At 47.9% G+C, this 25287-nt stretch overlaps 1 protein-coding gene across 1 annotated transcript in view; it reads left to right on the forward strand.

Moving 5' to 3' along the window:
- RPH3AL (rabphilin 3A like (without C2 domains)) overlaps positions 1–24416 on the forward strand; it is a 28971-nt gene extending 4555 nt beyond the window's left edge. The window contains exons 4-8 of the mRNA XM_054287044.1: positions 3765–3851; positions 10382–10544; positions 16359–16472; positions 17721–17888; positions 24344–24416. Coding sequence (XP_054143019.1) covers positions 3765–3851; positions 10382–10544; positions 16359–16472; positions 17721–17888; positions 24344–24378 — 567 coding nt within the window. The 3' untranslated portion in view covers positions 24379–24416. The remainder of the gene's footprint in view (positions 1–3764; positions 3852–10381; positions 10545–16358; positions 16473–17720; positions 17889–24343) is intronic.
- Positions 24417–25287: the final 871 nt, after the last annotated feature.

A 25287-nucleotide genomic window follows, 5' to 3' on the forward strand; every position in this document is an offset into this window, starting at 1 on the left:
AGTTTGCTGTGGCAGCCTGGTGATGACAAGAGATTCCTCAGGATCCTGGTGATAATGAGATTGCTTATGATCTGGTGATACCAAGAGGTTCCTCAGGATCCTGGTGCTAACAAGAGATTCAGGATCCTGTTGATAGCAAGAGATTCCTCAGCATTCTGGTGATAATATAAGATTCCTCAGCATCCTGGTGATAATAAGAGATTCAAGATCCTGGTGACAATAAGAGGTTCCTCAGGATCTTGGTGATGGCAAGAGGTTCCTCAGGATCCTGGTGATAACAAGAGATTCCTCAGGATCCCAAAAAGTGCCTGAGCTGCCCTCATAGCTGAGATGGGCTGTGCCAGCCCCCTCTGCAATTCCCAGCTGTGATTTTTGGGGTTTGCAGCGTGGGACAAGGGGCAGGAATGTGCAGCCACCAGAGACAGCTCACAACAGAGTCTGTGAGCTTTGCTGGCCCTCACTGCAAGGTCTCCCTTCCAGGAGGACCCAAGTCCATCCTCAAGCTCCAAACCAGTGCGAGATCTCCATCCCTGAGCCTCAGGGAGTGCCATGTTGTGTGAGCTGTTGCTCTCCAGCACCCCAGGGTTGGTTCCTGCTGCTCTGGGCTCCACAGCTGAGGGGTTCACCTGTATTTCTGTGGGGATTATGATCTCCAAGGCAACCACCTCCTCCTGCCTCTGCTGGGAGGCTGCTTTTCCTGCTCTTGAAGCCCACCTTCCCTGGGGAATCACCTCTGGGAGTTCCTTCATGTCTCCTGTGGCAAGGTGAGGGCACCTGCTGGGTGCTGCAGTGGTTCTGCTGAGTTAAACCTGCTGATTTTACTTTTTTTTTAGTAAAAACTACCACAGACTGGTGGTTGGACCACAGGGGACAACCTTCTGTGGCCCTGCTGGCTTGTGTGGGACACAGCCCTCGTGCAGAGCAGGTTCCTCCAGTGGAAGCCACAGAAATCACTGGGATTGTGCAGAAAATTCCTTCTAAGGCAGTGCCTGGGGAAGGACACACAAATCTTGGAGCCCCTGAATCCTAAACCATGGGGAAAGCAGCTTTTAGGGAAGGGGTGTGTGGGAGGAAGCAGCAGTGGGGAGTGGAAGGTTGGGTTTGGATGGGAGCAGCATGATCTCTGTGCACTGTGGACAGTAAAGGGTGGGTGACAGGCAGGAGATTCTTGGCTGTTTCCTGCGTTTCAGGCATGTGGAATAACAGGATGTGCTCTGTTCCTGCCTCCTTCCCCTGGCAGTTCTGCCCTCACCTTGTCAGGAGCCAGCTAAGTCACGTTGCCATGGGGCTTTTTAACCAATTTCCTGTGAACTCTGAGCACTATTGAGGGGGCAGGGGCTGCTTCAGGCACTTCCCAGCCCTGTCCCCTTGCAGGAGTGACCCTCAGCTGTCCCTGAGGAGGGCTGTGACCAGAAAAACCCCAGAGAAAAGCTGGATTTTTTTTCTTTTTCTTTTTTTTCTTTCTATTTTTTCTTTTTTTTTTCTTTCTTTTTTTTTCTTTTTTCTTTTTTTCTTTCTTTTTCTTTTTTTTTCTTTTTCTTTTCTTTTCCTTTTTGTCTTTTTGTCTTTTCCTTTGTTTTCTTTTCCTTTCCCTCCTTTCCTTTCCCTCCTTTCCTTTTCCTTCTTTTCTTTTTCTTCTTTTCTTTTTTTAATTCCCTTTTGTCTGGAGTCTGTTGGGCAGTTCAGCAGCATTCACATCCAGTTTGATTTAAGTGCGCCCCAACTTTTCCAGGGTGCATTTTGCAGCTGCTTTCAGCCTGGCTGCACTTTTCAGCTCTGTGCTAGCCCAAAGCAATTCTGCCTGGGTGCCCTGGGCTTGTCCCCTTCTGCTTTTTAATGTTGTGAACTCAGGGAACAGCCAACCCTTCAGCAGAGCACAGAGCGAACTGCTTGTTCCCTCTCGTCCAGGGATATCCATCACTCATGGAGTGCTGTGTGCAATAAGCAATTTGTCAGGGAATTATGGATTTTTTAAAGTTCATATTTTTCTGGCAGGCACTGCTCTGGTACCGTGTCATTGCAGCACATTTAATTCAGCGCCAGGAATTGTAATGATGCACCTGAAACACAGCAAAGAATTTACCTTCAGCAAATCCCTGCTGCTGAACAGAGCTTCTGCACTTCTGATGGATCTTCTAAGTGCCACTTTCTGCTTTGGAAAGAATGCTTTTAATATTGGTTTTTATTATCTGGGAAATAATAATTGTGGCAAGACAAAGGTGTGTGCAAAGCCAGATGTGTTAACAACAGCAGGAGTGAGACAAAGCCCAGGGTGCTTTACCATGCAGAGGGGATTGATGTCATGAGTAAAAAGGTGAAGGATGAGTGGGAGAGGAAAGTGCTTTGTCTTGTGTTTAATGAGAAATGGGGCTGCATTTAATGCCCTTGATTTTTATGTCTTCTTCAGAGGGGTTCTGAGTGATGCTCGATTTCCCAGCCGCTCTGCAGAGGAGGGGAGGAGGAGGAGGAAAACACCGTTTTAGTGTTGGGATTTTTCAGAATTCGTGGCTGGGAGTAAAACCGGTTGGGAATTTCCACTAGAGGGAGCGTTTGAATGTGCTATCCGTGTGGGGATTGGGATTTTGGACGGTGTTCCGGGCTGAGCTGCTCCCTCAGGAGGGAGGGAGAGTTTGGGGTGTTTTACATGGGGTCTGTGACTGAATCTGCCAATCCCCCTTGGCTTGGGGAGCTCCGTGCTGAGGGGTGATGCTCCAGGCTCAACAGGCTGCTCATTATTTCTCTGGGAGGATGAGGATGAGGGCAGAATTAAAAAATTACTCTGAAGAGCGCTTGTGTGGCCTGGCAGGGGATGGGACTGGAGGAACCCACCCCGATCTCCATTCTGCCCCCTCGCAGAACATTTCTCTTTTCTCACTCATTCTTTCAGCAGGTACAATCCAGGAATTTAATCTTCTTCAGAATGACCGAATTTTAAATTAGATGGGGCGGGGAAGTGGGATGGGGAAGATGAGACCTTCATCCCTGGGCACAGGAGCAGCCTGGTGTGGGAGGTGTGTGAATGTGGGGACATGCAATCCTCATGGATATCTCAGCAAGCCTTTGCTCTCCTCTTGTGAGTGGCTGCTCCTCTGTGAGGATCAAAGGATTCATCCCATTTCTCATTCAGGCTGCGCTGCCAGGGCTGATAGGCGTCAGCTTCATTATGTAATGTTGGGTGATTCAGGTTGTAAATGGCTCGGGATGCCAGCAGAGACTGCAGAAAGGGCTGTGCAGAGCCACAGACACTCAGGAAATGTGTGTAACCATGGCCATGGCTAAACAGCCCCAGATCGAGGAGAGAGTGCTGAGATGGAGGGGAAAATGTGGGATTCAACAATTGTGTGTGAGAGGAGGAAGGAGAACACTCCCAACCTTGCACTTGTGCCTGCTTACAGCTGCTTTCCACACCACAGAGAATGGGGTTTGGGATTCAGGGGAATAAAAAAGCAGCTCTGGAAACTCACCTGTGGCTGATGGGGTTTGGTTTGCCCTGCCCAGTTCTCTCCTCTCCCCGGGGTCAAGGACTGTGCTGTGGGTTTGCCTTTCTCTCCTGTCCTCACAGCCCTGCAGCACCTTCCTGCAGGCAGCGCTCCTCCAGGAAAAACAGGGAATTTGTGCCATGCTTTGGGTTTTTAAGGGGAGCAAAACAGAGCTGCTGCTTCTCAACCTTCTGTCCCCCAAGGGCTGTGGGGAGCTGCTAACACCACCTCTCTCTTTTTTTTTTTTGTCTTTTCTTCCTTTTTTTTTCTCTCTCCTTGTTTCAGAAAGTGTGCACCAAGTGTGGGATAGAAACTGTTGGAGCCCAGAAACGTCCCCTGTGGCTGTGCAAGATCTGCAGTGAGCAGAGAGAGGTAAAACCCAGCTGTGGGGAGCTGGGGCTCAGCAGCACCCACCTGCCCACCTCAAAGCTGTGCACAGCACCTGTGGGCTCTTCCCTGGGCATTGCAAGGCAGAAAATGGGATTTGGGAGGCCGGGCAGGCTCAAACACACCCACAGTGGTGGCAACTTTGTTTTATGAGGAAGTGAGGGGTAAAAATCCCGCTGACTTTGTGGGATTTTTCTAGCTCTGGCCATAAAGTTGTTCCCTTACACCCTTTCCCTCCTCACTCTGTGGGAAATGAACTTGGCTAACTGTTTTTTTTTTAATACAGCTTGAGAGATGTAGAGCATAACTGCAATATTTGCCCCACTAAAAATAACTAGAATTGCAGCCTTTAAATCTGTTTTCCTCCCTGCCTGCAAAATCCCATAACTTGCCAGTGTGTGAGGCTTCTAATGCAGGTTTCTAAATTTTTATATCCTTCATCCTTGACTTTACACTGCAAAAAAAAAAAAAAAACAGAAAAAGTAATGGTCTGCCTCAATTCTTGTCTGCCAGCCAGCATCCCCCAACATCAGGGCTCTGAAGTGAAGTCTGTGAATTTGTTCTGTGATTACAGATGGATTTTCACTTGTTCCCATCAATTTATTCTGGGCTTTGGCTTGTGGTCCTTGAGCATCAATCCAGTCCAGCTATTTCAGATCAAGCTGTACCCAGCTGTGTAACCTGGGTGCTCTGCTAAATCAATTTTTGAAGTGTAGGGAGAGTGTTTGTGCAGCTTTTGGAGGTGCGGAATTTTTTTCTTTAATTAGTTGTGGAAACTTTGCATTGCTTAGGGTTTTTTTTTTTTGTTTTTTTTTTTGTGTGGGAGCACCCACAAAATCCATGTTCAGGTAAAATGAGGGGTACGTGGATGGTGATAATTTAAATTATCAGCAGCAGTGTGGGTAGGGCAGGAAGAGAGCATTCCAGCTCCCTGGATTTTGATAACAATTTGATACACTGAATCATCTGGATGTTTTGAATTCCAGATAGAGATCCCAAAATAGAGACTGAGGCAGGTGCAGGTATTCTCTGTGCTCTGCAGGGAAACGCAGGGACTAAAATTTGCTTTATTTCCTTTATTCTCTTGGGGTTTTTTTTCAATCTCTCTGTACCACTGTGGGTTTTTTTCCTATTTCTTAAAAAATAATAAGTAACCTGGTCAGTGAGCAGAGAATATTGATGTGTCCAGCACGTGTTATGTGTGGCCAGAGTGTGAGGGTGTGATAACCTCCAGCACTCCCTCTGTGAGCCCTGAGATGCAGCCAAAGTGCATCCCTGAGGAAAATGGATGGACCTTTCCTTCTTAGACTAAATCACAGCCTCAGCTTGCCTCTCAACCCTTAGCTTCTGCTTTATTTTCCAATTCCCTTTAAGAAGGTGGGTTCAAGTCTGTCTCCTTTTTTATTTATGCTGCTGCTGGTGCCCTGCACAGGAGAAGGTTGGGAGGGTCACAGGGAGGGCACACAGACATCAAATCATCCATCCCCCGTGTCTTCCTACATGCCCTGCCTTGATTTTGGGGGTTTCATGCCCTGCCTTTATTTTGGGGGTTTGGGAGCTGAGAATTAGAGGAACCTTGGCCAAGGAATTTGAGGTAAATCGGAATAAATGTGGCCCAGCAGGATCTGAGGCTGCTGGGGTTGGGCATCCCATGCACCCCAGCCCTTTAACTCTCTGCACAGCCTTATTTTGACTGGTAGCACCAGGTTCTGCAGAGCACCTTCCTGAATTACCCCTTATACATATATTTTTATATATCTATACATCCATAATTAGCAATGCTATCATTGTAATTAAATCCTCTTGGAAGCATTTGTGCACATTTACATTTGAATTGACACATCCAGAATTGTAGGGATAATGAAAGCAGTTTCGGTGGGGTGGGGGGAAGCTTTTTTTTTAAAACTGCCTTGAATATGAAAGAGAGTGTCAGCTACCTGGGACCTGTTAAAAGTTTTAATTTGCCCTCTCTGCTTCACTTTCCTTTTCATTCCTTCTCCATTTTCAAGGCTGGCTGCATTTCTCAGTTTATCACACAAAGATTTTTGTGCTGGAGGAGCAGAGTCATCTCCTCCTCTTTTGCCCCCGGGGCTTCCCTTTTCAAATATCCAGTCCTACCACTTGGAACACTGTAAAGCAGCATAGCTTGGGGTTATTCCTGCCTGGCATGACGATTTCCTGGCAAAACACCCCACGAATGGGGAGGGGTGTTTATTTTGGGTGACTTTGCATTGAATAGGAGCGATGCGCACCTGTTTGTAATTGAAAGAACTCATCAGTAGCCTCTGCCATATTATTTTGGGGGTGGCAGCGAGTAGTTAGACTCAAAATAGTGTCCTCTAGAATAGAGGGGGAAAAAAAAGAGGCCTGATTGAAAGGGGGGTGATGATAAATGGTTGAAGGCTGGCAGGCACTGCAGCTCGAGAAACGTCGGGGTCAGGGGGGCGATGGATTTTGCTGTTCCAGAAACAAAGCTGGGAATGGTAATTCCACTGCCTTTTAATTTCCTTCATCCTCAAGTGCCCGACATGGGAGTCGGCAGCAGCTTGCTGTAAATAATGTAATTGGAAATCTCTGTGTTATGGAAAAGCAGATGAATGCAAATAACGAGGCTGAGGAGCTCTGGCTCTCTCTGTGTTGCCAGTGGTGTTTGCAGGGCTGGGACAGAGGGGTTGTGTGGGGATGTGCTGCAGGCGGGACAATTTTCCTTGCTGTAACCCACAGAAAGCTGCTTCCCCACCTTTGGGTATTGCTGGTGTCAGCATGGCAGGGTAAAAGTGGGTGGTTTTCCCCTCACCAAGCCCAGGCTGCTGTGAAGGAAAGGCTGCAGGGTGGTGTGATGGTGTTCACAGGGGTCTCAGGATGAGGGAAGAGATGAGGATCTGACTCCATGTTTCAGAAGGCTGATTTATTATTTTATGATATATATTACATTAAAACTATACTAAAAGAATAGAAGAAAGGGTTTCATCAGAAGGCTGGCTAAGAATAGAATAAGAAAGAATGATAACAAAGGTTTGTGTCTCGGACTCTCTGTCCAAGCCAGCTCACTGTGATTGGCCATTAATTACAAACAAACCAAAATGAGACCAATCACAGATGCACCTGTTGCATTCCACAGCAGCAGACAACCAATGTTTACATTTTGTTCCTGAGGCCTCTCAGCTTCTCAGGAGGAAAAATCTTCAGGAAAGGATTTTTCATAAAAGATGTCTGCGACAGGGTGGGAACACTGCATGGCACAAGCAGGAGCTGGTGGAGCAAAATGTGGCTTTGCAGCAAAGATCTTTTCTAAGTGTTGGAACTCAGTGCATCCCTCTGGGTGTCCAGAATTGCTGGGGGGCTCAGAGACCCTGACACACAGCCCAGAACACCTGGGGATTTGATTTTGACCCCTGGAGCAAGTTGCCAGCTTTGTATGAGGACCTGAAAGTCCCAGAAGTTTAAATAGTATAATAATAAAATAATCACAGGGTGAAAATGTAGATTTTAGGATTTTTGGTATGGGGGTTTTCAAGACAAGATGGAGGAACTTGGGCGTGTCCAGCCTTTCTTCTTCTTCTTGGTCTCCATCTTCTGCAGTGCTGTTGGCACTTTGGGATTGGTTTAGAATAGAAGTGCACTGTCTAACATAGGTGACAGGTATTGGAAAGTAATTGTAAATATGTAGTTTGTAGTATAAAAAGACAACACCACCCTGAGGGAGGTCAGAGTGCCTTTGGCTGCCCTGCTGAGCAGATCTTGGATGGGCAGAAAGAAAATTTTACAGATAAGAATTAATAAACAACCTCAAGACTGAGAACTGCAGAGCTCTGACTCGATCTAAGCAGGGGTTTGGTGAGGAGGACTCTGGGGAGGCTGCAAGTGTTTGTTGTGATTCCCCAAGCTGTGATCCACCTCTTTATCAGCAAGCCCTAGTGTTTTCCCTGCTCAGGAGCTTGTTTTAGCACTTGTGTGCTCAGAGCAGCAACATGAGTCTCAGCAGGGCCCAGTGATTCTGTGTCAGGTCCCATTTCCAGGCTGCTCTTGAAAATGCTCGATAAAATCCCCATCTGCTTCTGCGTGTGTCGCTCCATAGCTGCAGTGATGGCTTGATGCAGCTTTAATGGGAATATTATCAGGGTTATAAAAGGCATTTATCTGTCATGGCCACGGCTGTCCCTCTCCCTGGTGACATTCCAGCTCCACCCAAACTCAGACTGCTGTGGGAAACAAATTCCACCTTAATGTGAGCTGGTGGGAGCAGCATTCTCCTTTCCTTGGCAAGAGTAAACTCCTGCTGAGAAATAAGAATTTTATTCTCAAGGCTCTGTTACAGATGGATTAATCTAAAATCAAGCAAGGACTTTGCTGTCAGGCCACTCTGGCCATCAATCAAATGCCATCAATAGCAGTCAACAACATCAACCATGGATCAAAACGTGGAGTTTTGATCCAAGGATGCTCAGAGTGCAGAGCAGGATGAGATCCCTGGTCCTTTGGGATGGGCTGTGCTGCAAACCTGCAGGGGCAGAGGGAGTGAATCCATCCAGGGCAGAGCATCTTGCTGCAGTTATTTCAGAGCTGATTTCAAAACAATTTCACTGCTGCCATAACAGGACCAAACTCTATTAGAAGCACCAATTTAAAGGGAATGTGTATGCAGAGAATCGATTTTATAGTAGTATTAGCACATCAGAGCTGGGTGTGTTATGTCATTAACTCTTTCTGTAACGACTTGCTCTGGGGTAGTGAGGAACCTGGGGGTGCCCAGCCTTTGTTCCAGCCACCCATGCTGTGTCTGATTGGTTTTATGGTGCGTCTAAATTGGAGCTAGCCTGAAGATAATAGGTCTCTCCAGTGCTTCAAATTAAATTACAGATGTTGCAAAGTCTGTTCAGAGAGTGACTGTACCAGAGGGCTGTTTCCTCCCCAGCAGCTCATCCAGGGAAGGTGTGTGTGCACACCAGATCCCCAGCACGTGTCAGGGATGCACAATCCCAACCCTGTCCCTGTTCTCCTGCTGCTCCCAAAGCCTCCAGCCCTCCTCAGGGACCCCTGGGCTTGCCCAGCCTGCAGCTCCACGTGTACCTGAGCTCTGTGCAGGGATGTCTGTCCCACACTTTAAAATCTGTTGAATTTCTTGATTCTCAGCAAGCAGAACCTTGCAGGGTCCCTGTGCTGCTCTGCCATGTGCTGTTTGACACACTGCACCGACTGCTGGGAGTCCCCACGTGCCAGCAGCAGGGACAGAAGGAGCTGTGTCAGCCTGTGCCTTGCCTGGCTGGGTCACTTTGGCTGAGGCGTCCTGCCTGCCAAACCCCCTCTGCAGAATTACAAATTGCAGTTTCTTGGGGAAATTGGCTTCCCAGCTTTTTTCCTGGGTGGCAGGCTCACCCTCCTGCTGGGTGGTTATTCCTGCAGGGTGGTTTCCCAGCAGGAGAACGCTGGTGGAGCTGTGGGATGCTCTCACCTGCTGCTTTGCAGACCCTGCTGTGATGCACGAGCCTCTCCCCATTGCACGTGTGCTGGGTCACAGCACTGCTCTGCTTTTTTCTGGGTGGATTTCTTTAAAAACCACATTCCCAGCTCCCCCTCTGCATTCACATCACCTGCACTTGGCTTTCAGCACCCCAAACACAGAGATTTGAGCTCTCTTGGTGGCTCTGGGAGCCAGGCAACCAGCAGTGTGGTGGTGCTGCTGCTGTCCTGCTTTTTGAATGGCAGATTTTGTCACTACAGGTGTCCTCCCGAATGCCAGCTTTTGTCACTGCCCTCTGCTTTTATTAAGCTCTAAAGGCAAGTTGCAAATGTATTGCTGCAATTAGGGGTATCTGCGTTTGCACCCTCTGCCATCATGATGAAACTGTGTGTGAAGTGCTTTGGGAACTTGGAGTGGGAGCACTTATGATCTCCTTCACTCTGAGCAGAAGTGCACGAAGTAAAAAATGATATTTTTACTATATTAACTTATTTTTGCCCTGGCTGTGTCATTAGCTCATTATCAGGCTGCTGGAAGGCACACAAGAATTAGCTTTGCAAGAGGCCATTTCTCCTTGTCTGAGCTGCCCCCCTTCTCCCTCCCCCTGGCTTACAGCACCCTCTATATTAAATATACCTAATAGAGTGCCTTCATCATAAGCTGCATTAAAGCTAAATTGGAGAGGAGAGGCTGTTCTTACAGCAGATATTACAGTTTGGTGCTCGAGGTCCATTTCCTGCTGCAGGTTCAGGTTATTTGAGAGGAGTTCTTGTTCTTTTCAAGCTCGTTACACGACCTGGCTTGGCCTGAATTGCTCTGTGGGATGAGCACTGGGGTTGTGCTGTGGGTCCAGCATGAGGCAGCACTGCCATCACCTTCTGCTCCTCCTTCCATCTGTACCTGCTGCTTCCTCCCAGCTGGGATTTTTCAGCTGTGGAAGGAGGACAGAGATGAATCCGGGCAGGAATTTGGGATCAGAGCGAGCGGCTTGGCGGGGGGAGCTCATTCTGCTGTAAAAACACAGCTTAAAGTGTCCTGTCTGTGTCTCTGGCAGGTATGGAAGAGGTCTGGGGCGTGGTTCTACAAAGGGCTGCCCAAGTACATCACCCCTCTGAAGAGCAGCAGCAGCAGCAGAGCCCTGGAGCTGCAGGGCCAGCCCTGGCAGGAGCCCGAGAGCGTCGGGAGCAGCCGCTCCTTCACCTGGGCCAGGGGAAAAGGTTGGTTGTGCCGCCCAAAAAACAGCTGGGAGAAGGAGCTGCCTTCTCCTCTTGCTTCCCAGCAGTCAGGGGAGTTCTCTGTTAGATGTGTGGTGTGTTCCCCACGTGGATGTTGGAGTTCCGTGGTTTTTGGAGGATTTGCTGATGTTGAAGTGCACGTTGGTGGCCCAGATTAGTCCCAGTCTGTGACGGTGCTCACAGGGGCCTCAGGTTGAGGATCTGACTCCATGTTTCAGAAGGTTTGATTTATTATTTTATGATATATATTACATTAGAACAATACTAAAAGAATAGAAGAAAAGGTTTCATCAGAAGGCTGGCTAAGCTAAGAATAGAAAGGAATGATAACAAAGGCTCTGATTCTCTGTTTCAGCCAGCTCACTGTGATTGCCAATTAATTATAAACATCCTAGATGGGCCAATTACAGATCCACCTGTTGCATTCCATAGCAGCAGATAATCAATGTTTATATTTGTTCCTGAGGCCTCTCAGCTTCTCAGGAGGAAAAATCCTAAGGAAAGGACTTTTCATAAATAGATGTCTGCGACACCAGTCCTCCTGGAGCGCGTGTCCTTCAGTCCAACCCTGCTTTCCCCTATTCCTTCACCCCAGCAGCCCTCACCCCACTGTTTTTCATTCCTTCTCCTTCACTACACAACCATGGAACTGCCTGAGGAGCTGGTCCTGCTGGCCAGCACTGTGCAGCCAAAGCTGACCCAAAACTGGGCTCATTCCCTCCCTCCTTGCTCCTCACTTCTGCTGCTCTGCTGGGCAGGTTCCTCAAGTCACTGTGAGCTGAGTTAGGAGTTGCTCTGCCAGCATGTGAGTGCTGCAGAATCAGAGCTGCTGCCAGTTCTGCTTTGATTTCCTTTCTCTCTGTGTGGATTAGCAGAGCTGTCTGGCCTCTCCCCTTCTGTTTTTTGCTGTTAGATCCCCTCAGCTGGAGGAGACCTCTCCAGTGAAGCAGCTGCATGCTCTCCTCCACTCAGCAGAAGTGCAGGGGGAAATAACCTTTTAATAAAGAAACCTCAGGAGCCCTGGGTTTACAAACCTGCTCTTCAGGGCCCAGCTAAGAAAGCACTCCCAGCCCTGCTGTAACTTTTGTAATTAAAGACAAATTAGATCAACAGTAGATGGTTGTGTTGCCCTCCAGGAGATGCTTGGAAGGAGTTAGCAAAGGGACTGATTGATGAGGTTTTTTGTTCACATGATAGAAATAACATTAAGAGTTGAAGCTGTTGAGCCCAAGCCTGGCCTGCTGCTTAGTTCAGCTTTGCAGTTCTGTTTTTTTGGAGAAGGCTTCCCCATAAATACAGGCAGGAGCAGGGGGAGGACAGCAAAGTGACCTTTGGTGAGCTTTGATGTGGGTGGTGAGCTGCCTCTGTCCCTGCTCTCTGATGTCTGTCTGGCTGCTGCTTTATGGGTTGGGTAATATTAATTTATGGCTTTATTTTCTGGTGCTTTCTTTCCCCATTGCCCTGCCTGTCCTCTGGCCAGCTTTCAGTGGGCACTGCAGGCTGTAATTCATCTCTGGAGCTGGGAGCTCGTGCATCTCCCCCCTCCTTTCACCTCCTTCGAAGTTGCCAGTGCTGGGGCTCCTGCTGTTTGTCATCCCCCAAATGGGGCAGGGCAGCTCCTTCCCCCGTGGAAATGTGGATCCATGGCATTGCCAGGGTGAACCTGCAGCTGGAGCTGGTTCCCTGGGCCTGGCTGAGAGCATTTGTCAGCTCACACCTTGTGCAGGCTCCCCCAGACACGTCCTTGCAGCTGGGAGCACAGCCCTGCAGCTGGCTTGGCAGGTTGTTCTTGGGAATGAGCTCTGGCATTTAACACTTTGACAGGCTGCACTCCCTGGGCTTTCCATCATCCTGGCCAGCCCTGTCCAGCCCCTCTGCTCGTCCCTGAGGTGCTGAAGGAGCCAGCTCTGAGTTTTTCAGGGATTCAAGGCAGGTGGGGCCAGCCCAGTCCTGCCACACCCTCTGTGCCAGGAGCTGCCATTCAGAGATGGGACAAACTCAAATGTCCTTTTTTCCCCCTCAAAATTGAGGCATCAGTGCCAGAACCTGGGGATTTGCTCCCACTGCAGGAGGGTGGAAGGCAGAACCCACCAGGCAGAAGTTTTATTTGTGCACCCCCAGTATTTCCCCTGTGTTCGCTGCCGCTGGGATTTGCTGGTGCCTTCGGTATTTCTGCTATAAACAAGCAGTTGCCATGGGAACCCTGCTATTAATTAAGGCACAAATGTATTGTCAGGAGGAGAATGGCAGCAATATTTCTTCTGCTGGGCAGCAGCTCTGCTGCATGTGCTGGAATGTGGGTGGGATTCTCAGCTGGGTCAGGAGGAGGGAGCGAGAGCAGCAAGGGTTTTCCTGATCCAGGCTCTGAGCTGTGCAGGAAAAAGGTGGAAATCAAACAGAAATGTGACCCCTGAGCTGCTGCACTGTTTGGCAGGAGGGCTGCCAAAATCCTGGGGGATTTTCCTGTTCCATCCCTGTTGCCAGGCAATGGGATCTGCCAGAGGCGGGGGAGCAGCACTGGGCAGGGGGATGCAGGGGGATGGAGCAGACAGGGATGTGCTGGGGAGTGGCTGCAGTTCACCCAGCCTGCCAACTTTGCAGTGGCAAAGCTGCAACTTGAGCTGCTCCTGAAAGGGACACGGGCTGGCTCCAGTCACCTTTTCCTTCTTGGGGTGTCATCTGGCACTGGGACCCTGGCCTGTAAAAATCCTCATTTTCTCTCACTGCCCCACCTGCACTGACCAGGAGCTGTCACCCTCCCTGCTCCCTGTGCTTGCCAAAAATCTGCAGGGCTGTGCTCACCCTGGGGCTGTGATTCCCACGTGCTTTTGCTGTTTCTGACAGCTGCAGGAGGTGCCAAGGGCTCTGTGTGTGTGTGCCAGGCTGGGCCTGCCCTGAGCTGGGCATGGCTCCAAAATCACACATTTAACACCAGATCCCGGCCCCAGCCAAGTGCTCCTTCCCCTTGGCCTCAGCACAGCCCCCCCACGTCCTGATTTGCCTCTGGGGACAGGAACAGCCAGAATTGTCCTTCACCATCCCCTGAGTGCCCCTGGCTTGGGGATTGAGGCACGTGGACTCTGCCAGCAGCTGCAGGGCTCCAGGCTCTCACTGAGTGACCCATTCCCTGTGGAAATATTGCTTTTCCAGCAAGTTTTATCTCAGCACATTTTATTTTATGAGCTTTTTTTTTTTTTCCCAGTCAGCTGGAGATAGGGATAAATCTGTTCCATCCTCTGAAAGAACAGCTGTCCAACATCTCCTATTGATATATCAGCAGCTGCTGGAACACCAGATTTACTACTTCTGGGCTCTGGAAAGTGCCAGCAGAAGGTTTGGATGAAGGATTACCTGAAAGGGAGACTTTGGTGCAGCGAGTAGAAGAGAATCTTATTGGCAGCAGAGGAAATGAGAGCAGACAGGGCTGGTCCTGTGGTGAGAGTGCCTTGCAGTCATTAATATTTTCTTCCTCTTGTGCTGCTTCTCTCTGAGCTGCTGAATGGCAGCAGGGACAGGCAGCTAAAGTCACCTCCACTGATTCACTGGGGCCTTCTCCAAATAAATCCTGGCTCCCAGCATTTCCAGAGGATTCATGGAGGAAGGAGCTGTGCTGAGGAAATGGATTTTATGAATCCAGGAGAGCAAAAAAAAGAAAAAAAAAAGATGATGACCAAGTGGAACAGGACTTCATTTTCTGAGAGAATTGAGCAATAAGATGGTCAGAATGAGTCTTGCAGCTGAGATTTGGGTTATATAGGAAAAAAACCCCACTCTGGTATGTATGGATTGTTTTTTAGCAGTGTTTATATAGAACTCCCCACCTCTCCCAGGGAGTTTTGAAGATGTTTTTCCTGAACCTGACACTCCCAGGTAGTAATGGAGATATTTTTTAGACAAATCTTTGCTTTGAGGACTCTTGGCCAGCATTGCAGCCCCCAGCTTTTAAAAGAGCCTTTTTCCCTGCAGGGAAAGGCTGTGAGGGTGTGTGTGAGGAGCTGCCTGCCAGGCCAACTTCAATAATGCCTTGCAATAACACTGCCTGCCAGCTTTAATATCCTCAGAGATGTTAGCATTACTTTAGGTATTCATTCCTCTTTTTTTTTTTAAATGAAATACTTTGTGTAGCACAGATCCTTGAGTACAGGCGTGCCTGCAGAGGTGCTTGGCAGGAATATTTGACAGCTCCTGCTCTGTGCAAGGGGAGGGATTCCCATCCTGCTGCCCTGGGGAGTGCTGGGGGGTTTGGGCTGGCACAGAGGGATGAGCTGACAGCTCTGTGTTACCCCGTGGCTGTCACCTTGTTCCCCTGCACCCACGTCCCCACAGAGAAAATCACTTCTCACAGCTGTGTGAGCTTCTGGAGACATCCTGTGGGTCTAAAAATCATCCTTGGGGCTTCCTTTTCCCTCAGGAGAGGCTGCAGGTTGCAGTGTTACCTGCTTTACATCCCTCATGGGCTGATTTTGTACTTTTCCCCAGGAGTTGTGACCAGCTGTTTGAGGTGGCTGCCAGGAGAGCTGGTATCTGCCTGCTCAGATGGAGAAGTGCAATCCCTCAAACAAAAAACAGATTTTTTTTTTTCCCATTACTTTCCTCCTCAGCCCCACCATTTCTGTTCTGAGATCAAACTACCACAAAAATCCAGGAATTGGGAAAAAACATTATTTTAATTTTACCCAGAGGAGCTGGCAGCCAAGTTATCTTTTACACCAGTGTAAGCAGGAGAGGTGTTTGCATAATTGCATGGAAAAGTGGGAAGAACCTGCCAGTTTGGGAAGCCTGTGTCTGGCAAAATGAGGCTCCTCCAGCTCTTTTGGAAAATATGGGGAGTGGAAAGCAGCAGGAGGAGAGCCAGGATTCAGGGGAAGAAAAACACAGAGGGGAAAAAAAGGGAGAGCAGAGCCTGGAGCAGCAGAGAGTGGCACAGGAGCACCCCAATGTCACCGTGATATTTTCTGAAAAATCCTCTTTGCCCAGGATTTTCTCCAGGGAAGCTGAGAAGCCTCAGAGAGGAATGAAAACAATAATTATCTCATTGCTGCTCCTGTGTTTGCTGCTTTGGAAATGTGGCTTGGATATTTTTTGCCAACAGGTGGATGTTTGATTGGTTCCATGTGAATTGTTTTAATTTAATGTCCAATCGTGGTCCAGCTGTGTAGAGGCTCTGAGGAGTCACAGGTTTTTATTTTTCATTCTTGTTAAAGCCTTCTGATGTGTCCTTTCTCTTACTTTAGTATAGTTTTAGTATATATTATATTATATTATATTATATTATATTATATTATATTATATTTTGTATAAAATATAATCTATTGTAATATATAATATAATTATATTATATATTATATATTATATAGTATATATTATATATTATATATTATATTATATTTTATATAATATATGGTATGTATTATATATTATATATAATGTAATATATAATATAATATAATATAATATAATATAATATAATATAATATAATATCAGCCTTCTGATAACATGGAGCCAAATTCTCATCTCTCACCTCATCCTGGGGACCCCACAAACCCCACACCCCCTGGTCCCAGCCAGCTTTAGGAGAGAAGCACTTGTAGTGTCTGCACCTTCTAGAGTTCTAAATCACCTGCAAAGACTAAAACCACCTCATGCTGTGGGGAAGCAGCAGGAAGGGTCTCCTTTGGGGAAGGAGAACGTGAGCAGGGAGTCAGAGTTTGTCCCTGTTTCCTTTGGACCCATCTGGCAGCTCTTTGGGGAGTGTTGTGAGCGTTGTGGATGAGCGTCTGTGTCCTCTCCTGCAGGGGTTTCCAGTGACAGCGAGAGCGACTCGGAGCTCAGTTCCTCCAGCCTGGATGACAAACCCGTCCCCGTGGGATCAAAAGGCTCCCAAGGGAGAAAGCTCCAGGCAGGATTGGGTGAGGAGCTGCCCTTCCCCGTGGCTGGAGGGTGGGAGGTGTGAAGTGGTTCAGTGTTTGGCTCTTGGCTGTGCTGGGTGAGGGTCTGAGCCTTTCTCCCTGGGATTTCTCCCCCTGGTTCCTTCCATGGCTTGCAGCATTCCAGGAGCTGGGAGCTGCTCCTCATTGTATTTGTGGGGTGCCCTCATGGCAGGGAGGAATGATGAACCTGACTCCATGCTCTCAGAAGGCTAATTCATTATTTTATTATACTATATTATATTAAAGAATGCTAAACTAAACTATACTAAAGAATACAGAAAGGATACTTAGAGAATGCTAAAAAGATAATAATGAAAACTCTTTCCAGTGTCCCAACACAGCTTGGCACTGATTGGCTAATGAATGAAAACAACTCACACCAGAATCCAATGAAACAATCACCTGTGGGTAAACAAACTCCAAACACATTCCACATGAGCAAAACACAGGAGAAGCAAATCAGACAATAATTGTTTTCCTTTTTTTCTGAGGCTTCTGAGCTTCACAGGAGAAAAATCCTGGGCCAAGGGATTTTTCAGAGAATGTGAATGTGACAGCTCCTGGCACCACATGCCGGGCCAGCTCCTCACTCCTGGAATCACTGGGATCACTGGTGTTTCTTGGGAGCAGAGCACAAAAACTGGGGCTGACCCTGCTCCTGAGGGCTCCTGGCTGGAGCTGGGATGTTCCAGCTCAGTATCCCCACCCTGTGGATTCTTAATTCACATTGTCTGGAAAATTCTGCATTCACATTATCTGGAAAAATCCCTTCACTCAGGATTTTTCTCCTGGGAAGCTGAGAAGCCTTAGAGAAAAAGGAAAACAATAATTGTCTGATTTGCTTCTCCTGTGTTTTGCTCCTTTGGAATGTGTTTGGAGATTTTTTCATTTGTTTTTGCTGTGAATTATTTTGACTCTTAGGCCAATCAGGGCCAAGCTGTGTTGAGGCTCTGGAAGGAGTCAGGAGTTTTCATTATTGTCTTTTTAGCTTTCTGTAAGTATCCTTTCTGTATTCTTTAGTATAGTTTAGTTTAGCATTCTTTAATATAATGTATCATAAAATAATAATATAATAGCATATATAAATATAATATAATTTAATATAATAGCATCATAAAATAATGAATTAGCCCTCTAAGAACATGGAGCCAGGTTCATCATTCCTTCCCATAAACACAACATCACCGCCTTTGACACCCTCAGCTCATCTCTGTCCTGTCCCAGCAGCCCCCACCAGGGGACCCAGCCCGGCCAGGAGCAGAGCCCTGGAGCCCCCGCAGTGTGCCCAGCAGTGGGGCAGCCACAGCAGCCTGGGCAGTGAGCAGGGGGCCGAGCTCAGCCCCATGGAGAGTGACCAACCCTCGGGCAGGCGCCACAGCGACACTGGCACCCCTGGTAAGCTGCACCCCTCTATGGGCACATCCCTGCTCCTTGGGGCTGAACCCCCTGAAAGCACAGCTTTCCCAGAGGCTTTGTGTGCTTCCCCAGAGGCTTTGTGTGCTTTCCCAAAGGCTCTGTGTGCTTTTACACTTTATTTTGGGAGGAGAGGGAGGGCAGTGCTTCCCCTGCCAGAGCCGTCTGTGGCCGGAGTGGATGGGTGACCAGCTGGTGTTTGGGTGTGAAAAACGCCAATCACAAAATTTTAAAAGTCTCATAGTAATAAAATAGTTGTAAAAATAGTAGTACAATTAGAGTAATAATAATCGGGACAATTTGAATTGCCAGAGGCACACAAAGCTGTGGCCCCGGGATCACTTTTCTCTGTGTCGTGGTTTGAGAGGAAGTGAGTTTTTTGGGATGCTGTGGTCAGGAGGTCTCAGCTGTGTTTCTGTGGCACAAGAGGGGCTCCTCACCCTTTGATGAACTGAGAATTGATTATCTGAAGGGTGGTGATGGACTGAGAGATGGTGATCTGAGGGATGGATGTATTGGAAATTTGCTGGGGGGGAGGAGGAAATGTTTTTGGAAGGTTTTCATTCTTTCTGCATGAAAATTCTATTCTCTCTTTCTTTCTAACTATATTTTTACATATAGTTTAAGTTAATAAAGCTTTCTCTTCTTTATTTCTAAGTGGGAGCCTGTTTTGCTCTATTCCTGGTCACATCTCACAGCAGACACCAGGGAGAATGTATTTTCATGGGGGCACTGGCATTGTGCCACTCTGCTTCTTTTTCTTTGTATTAGCAGATGCTGTCACGGTGTCACATCTTCTCCCCTGAATGCAAAAGCTTTTCTGCAACATGAGTAATGGTCTGGGGTGGGAGCTGCCTACACCCACGGCCAGCAGCACTCAGAGCCTGGGGCTGTGGCCCTGCAGAGCTGCTCTGTGTCCTGCAGAGCCAGCAGAACAGATTGAGCTTCTCCTGAAGCAAAGCAAAGCCCAGCAGCTTTATGAGAGCGAGGAACATTTTTTTCCTGGAGTGAGGTTGCTCTTGAAGCCAAGCATGGCTCTTCCCAGAACTCTGCAGTGCAGAAGAAAGACACTTTTTTCCCCCTCAAAACCCTCAGAACAATTAAGTGACTGGGAAAGCAGAGGCTGCTATCACACCTGAAGCAGCTGAAAGAGATGCAAATGTGTTCTCTCTGCAGTTCCCACTAATTTAGTCACTAACCCCTCAAGTTATCATGCAGCCCCGCTCCCTCCCCAGCATCCCTGCCCTCTGAACTGCCTCTGCTGTTCTTCCTGAGCCTGCTTGGTGCTGGCCATGTTGAGGCATAAATTGGATTAGAGAGAGCAGGTTCATCCTTCAGTGCACCAGGGAGCCGTGGTCCCCCTCCCTCCCTGCTCTCCCTGCTGGAAACAGGCAGCACAAAATTGTTCCTCTGCTCTTCCCTCCCTCCCCAGCTCCCAGGCACTGTTTTCCTTTAGTTTTTCACCAGACAAACCAAACAAGTGATTCTTCTGCTCTGTCCTTCCTCCCCGTGGATTAGAGCCTGCCCTGGGATGGCAGGGGGGTTTATTTTAAGCTCTTGTTCAGGATTAGAGAGGGTGGATTCCTGCTGCAGGTTGTCCTTGGGGTTGGAATGGGTGTTGCTGGACACCAGGTGACCCTTTGGGTGCTGCCTCTGATGGATGGATGGATCCACTTCTGGACGATGTGTTTGTACTCAGTGTTCTGTAGCTTCTCTGCTGCTCTTTGAGCCAGCTGCTGCCTGGCCATGACAGTGCAAACTCTATTTCAGAGGCCAAAAAAAAAGGAAAAAAACCCCCATTTTTCCTGCTAAAAACTCCATATGCAAAGCTTGGCACAAGGGTCAAATCTTTCCAGAGGGGTCTCCCTGTGAAGATGGGGCAGAGCTGAAGTGATAGGCAGCATGGGCTGATATTTAAAAAAGGAAAACTGCAGCAATCTCCTGAGCCCAGTTAAAGCTGGCCCTGAGATGTAGAGAGGATCCTGCTAGGGAAAAGGTTAAGCCAGGTTGGCTGCCTAGGGAGTTTCTGTAAAGATCTTTATGTCTGGGGTCATTTATTTCTCAGGGTTCTTGCAGAAGGGGCTGCTTTGTTCAGAGCCCAGGTACAGGGGCTCTGTACCCTCAAATCCAGGCAGGGAGGCAGGAAATCAGCACTTTGGGTGCCTCTCTTTGCCAACAAACAGAGGCTGCTCTTGCTGTTGATATCTTTAAAGAGTGCTGGATTTCAGGGTTCCCAGCCTCTCCCTGCCTTTTGGACATTCCCTGAGCTCTGCCCTGCCCCAAGAGCAGAGCAAGGGGCAAAGATCTTTCCTCATTTCAGCTGCTGATCCTCAGCTGCAGGATGGGGCTGTTAAAAGCTGATTTTCTGCACCTTTACAACACCCTGTCAGGAGCAATTTTTGCTCCATATTATCACCTCAGGTGTTGTTCTTTCTTTGCACTTCTTTTCTCACCTCTGCTCTAACTCTGCTCTCGAGTGTGACTTGGCAGAGCATCCTGAGATCCCAGGCCACCTCCAGAGCAGGGAGCTGGGGACAGGTGCTGCAAAAGCAGCTGCTCTCACTGTCCTGGGCTCTTCCAGCCTGAATGCCAAGCCAGCAGCAGGGTTTTGGCCAGGGGAGGACAAGGAGCTCTTAAGGAGAGGTTGGAGGTTTCCAGCGTGCTGCTCCAGCCCCGCCTGGGCTTTGCTGGGGCTGATAATGAAGCCTGGAGTTTGTCATAAAATGACTCATTGTCAGAGCTGCATTGGGATTGAGGCAACCTCAGCCCATGAGCCAAAGTTTCAGAAGAGTGGTGAGTTGAGAGGCTGCCAGTTTTATTATTTTTTAAAATTTTTTTACCACCTGCTCTCAAAGCCTTTCAAAGGCCCCATTTTCTGAGGGGCTGCTGCTCCTTCTGCTTTTGCAGCTCCAGTTCGTGGAGGTGCCTGCTCTAACCTGATAGCTTTCAAGAGGAAGGTCACACACTCATTGTCCTGAAGAAGGTTTTATCCTAAAGAAAATTAAATTTGCACATATGGAAGAAGAACAGTCTTCTTTTCCCCTCTTGCTCCCAGCTAGGGCAGGTGACTCACCTTGTTCTGGCTGCACAGCTGATGCTGAGAGATGCCTTAAAAAAAGAGCAAAATCCTCACTTGTGTTGATTATGATGTTTTTATTAAGGAAGGGGAATATTAAACAGAGTGAAACAAAAACAATCAGTATCTTACAGTGGTTTTCATTAGCCCAGGGAGAGCTTTTAATGGAGATAAGAAATCCGAGCTTGGGCCTGCTGCAGGGGGTAAATGAAACCCAAGTCATCTCCCCTCAGATCAGCAGCAGGTTCTGCACTGATGGGTGTCAGCTGATGGGGTGCTCAGCATCCTCTGAGGAATCTGCCCCAGAAATGGTGAATCCTGCTGGCTGCTGGGGAGTGGGGAACCAGCCTGGCACGGGCTGTGGGGCTGCAGAAGCTCTGATTCCTGCTGGAATCAGCTCTGAGAGGCAGCCAGGAGAGAAGCTCTAATGAGTGAGTGCAAATCACAGCCTCCCCATCTCTGCCTGCTTGCCAATGTGTTGTCTAAATCATTAATACTTAAAGAGTGGCGCAGCAGCTGGCACTTGAACAGAGGCACGTTGAGCGGAGCTGAGACAAGGCTGGCACTGCCTGCTGAGGGTCAGAAATGTTCTGGTGTGCAGGAATGGGGTGGGACCTGCTGCAAAGATCCCCAGGTGTCACCAGGCCCAGCCTGAGCCCCTCTCCTGCATCTCCTTTGTGCTGGGAGAGGCTGAGGGAGATGGACAGGGAGTGCTGCTCCCAGCTCTCTTAATTTGGGCAGATTTATTCCCTGTCTTTCAAGAATTGACTGGATTTAGGAGTGAGGTGGTGTCTCACTGTGGGCTCCCTGGCTGGGCTAGGCATCCACTTCTGCTCATAAATATTCAAGCTGTTAATACACGAGCCAGGCAGAGCCATCCAGCATTATTGTTGTGGCAGGAAATTCTCTGGGCATCTTTGAAGTTAAAGCATTAACTTCTATTTTCACTTCCATTCTTCTTCTCAGATGTCTGCTTTGCTCCCTCAGGGACCGTGAGGAGGTGGCATTTTGCTTCAGTGGGTCTGACTGCTCCATTCCATGTAGGAAGGAAAAAAAAAAATAAAATGTCCTAACAGTAATTAGGCTCCAAATGAGGTAGTAATTTCTTTAATTACTTGCTTCATGGCAGTCTTTGGGGAGTTGACTTTTGTTTTCCTGTGCTTGGTGAGAAAGTTGCTGAGATGTTTTCAGGCTTGCTCCTTGTTTGTGTGGATTTCCAGGGCTGGTTTTGCACAGGCTGGAAGAGGTGGGAAATCCCTGCTTTAGGGCATAGTTTGGGAAGGACAGAGGGATCAGATATGAAGGAAAGACCCTCACCCACACCCATCCAAGCCCCTGCTCCCTTCATTGGCTGCCTCGTCACATTTTTCCTCCTCTTTATCCCCTTTTGCTCAGAGCTTGCTGGGATTGAGTTTTCCTGCTGCCAAGGCGGAGGATAAGTTGTCTGTCTTCCCCCAAAGTGAAAAAATTGAATTGTGCCTTCATGGCTGAGGAGCTTTGAGCTGTCTCTGCCTCCTCAGATGCTCAGAGCACCGAGTGGTCCTGCTGTACTTATAAATAAAACATAGCTCTGGGTAGTGGCAGCATTAGAAAATGATTCAAGGTTTGCATTCCAGATACAATGCATTTGTAAATATGAACCTCAGGAGAAGCCTGTGCCCCCTTTCCATGTTTGAGGGAATTAAAATATTTTCATCCTCGAGTGGAAGAAGCAAAACATTTCCAGCTCTTTCAAGCCTGCCTCGGAGTTAAGCGAATAAAGGCTCAAGTAACTAAAAAATAAATTACTTTCACTACTCCTGTAATTCTTTATGGAGTTTTAAATTGAAGGCTTCTTCCTTCAAAATAGAGGGATGACAAAGATTCATTCTCTCAGCTCTTTCACTCAATCTATCAGGAAACAAGCCTGCTGCTGAGGATGAAACTCCTATTTTTGTGCCTTCCTTCCCTCTGCAGAGGTCTGTGATCAAACAGCCTGTCTGGCCTCCTGTCCCCACCTCCTCAGGCTCATCCTCTGCCCTCTGCAATGCATTCACTCCAACTTCCCATTCAGCATTTTGCACAAAGCACCGGGGGCAGGAGCTGATGGCAGCTTGGCAAACAAAGCAGGAAGGGGAGAGCAGGGGAAGTCAGTGAGATAGAAGTGAAAAGTGGATTTTGGAGTCTTTGTAAACACACAGAGAGAGGTTCTGTGGTTATCTTTTAGCAGGGATGTCAGGCAGCAGCTGCTGGTAGGAATTTGCTTTGGGACTCCTGGTGCCTTGAACAATTGACATTGAATGCTGTGATTGCTGTGGTTCCCCTGTCCTTTCCCCAAGAGGAGCTGCAGTGTGTCCCAGCAGAGCCTGAGCTTGGCCAGGGCACTGAAGGGATCAGGGTTGTTCAGTCAACAGGAGTTTTTCCCTGTGAAAAACACCAGTCGCTTGTTTTAAATTTTAAAAGTTTAATAGCAATAAAATGGTTATAAAAATTGTAATACAGTTGCAGTAATAATAATTTGGACAGTTTGGATTAGGATGATATGAGACAATAGAAACAAAGAGTTACAGATGTCTGGGTACCTTTTTCTGGGCAAAATAAGCCCAAAAAAGGATCCACGTTAACAGAGGATTAACCCTTAAATACAATAACCTGTTGCATATTCACACAGCTCATACATGATGCATAAATTCCATTCAAACACAGGATTCTGTCTGGTCATCATCAACTTCTTCCTTCTAATCCTAACAGCGCCTTCAAGGCAGGAGGAAGTTCATTTCTCCTGATAATGGGGCAATAAATTCTTTTTCTCTGAAAAATTCAGGTGTCCTGTGGCTGCTATCTCACTGCCAGTCCTTTCTTTAAAAAAAGTATCCTACATAGCATCGTTTCTATTTTAACATATTTATAACCTAAAACTATATTTAACACAGTACTTAAGAGAATTAATACAGCATTACTTTCTAACACAACACATATAATATCCATTTGAATATTTGTGAAAAGCCAATCATAAAATGCGTGCATTTTTCCCAAGCCCAGATCTGGAGCAGAGCAGGGCTGTGCCCATCCCCAGGTGTGACTGATGTCCATGGCCCAGGCACATGGAGAGCAGGAATGTCTCATGGACCAGTCCTAGCAGCACAACTCCTCATTTCTCCTCCTCTCCACATTTCCCTCCCCTGGCTTTTCTTCCTTTAATCGAGTCTAATGGGCTCTGACTGCTGGACTAATGATGCATAGATGTTCTCTTTATTATTTTTAGGGAGCTCTCAAAATGGCACTGAGCACACAAAAGCAACGTGAAATAACTCTGTGGAGCCTCTCCCCTTCGCTGCTTTCCAAACAAAAACTTTTATTCTTTTTTATTTTTTTTTTGAAGGCAAACGAGGAACCCACACCAGAACACGGCTCTGATTCTGAAGGGGGTGAAGATGGAGCTGCTTTGTCCTGGATTCCTCAGATCCCACCCCAGACAGGAGCTGCTGCCAGTGGTGATGCTGTGATGGCAGCAGAGGGGCTGGGATTTGCTGCCATCCTTGTCTTTGTTGTTGTTTTGTTCTGTTTGGAGCGAGTTTGGAGGGGGCAGCAGGAACCAGAAGCTCCTGATGAACCTGGTGAATCTCCCGTTCCCTCCCTTCCTCTCTGCTCAGGGTAAAGGAACACTCCAAGGAATTTGCTGGACTGATGGGTGCCAGCTGATGGGGTTTTTCACTCCCCTTGGAGTGAATTTTTCACTCCCCTTGTGCTCGTGGGAGGGTGGGGGTCAGGGGAGATGTGTTTGCTGCAGCACACCCCCAAACCCCAGCCCAGCTGCCCAAATGGGATAAAAGCTTTCAAGTGACTTTTATCCTGTAAAGCTCTGCAGATTCCCCTCCCACGTGCACACACCTTCTTTTGCCTTTTTTCCTGGAAGTCTGGAGCATCTGGCTGGCTCTGGTGGTGTCATCATGAGTCAGGCTCTTGAAAACTGCATGCCCTGGTCCTGCTTATCCTCCAGAACGGACAATTTCCCTCTGAGGCCTGACAGATGAGAAAAATCAAATTACTTCACGTCTCTGGAGCAATTAGATCTTTGAAGGCCTGAACAAAACCCACACTGGGAGTCTGTGGATTTTATTAAATGCTTTGGAGCTGACCTGTCTATTATGAAGAAACAAAGGATTCCAAAAAGTTCCCTCTGAAATCACGGAGTTAAAGGCAATTTGTGCCCATTAATGTCAGCCTTTCCCCTGGTTATTTCTCTTTTGTTCTGCTTCCCTTTGCTCTGGGCACTCTGTCTGCATGTAGTGTGTGTTCTTACAAACAGCTGCAGGATGAAGATAA

This window comes from Melozone crissalis, unplaced genomic scaffold (genome assembly GCF_028551555.1).
Source record: "Melozone crissalis strain CALT ecotype California unplaced genomic scaffold, PUWL_Pcris_2 ptg000057l_1, whole genome shotgun sequence".
NCBI classification, from domain to species: domain Eukaryota; kingdom Metazoa; phylum Chordata; class Aves; order Passeriformes; family Passerellidae; genus Melozone; species Melozone crissalis.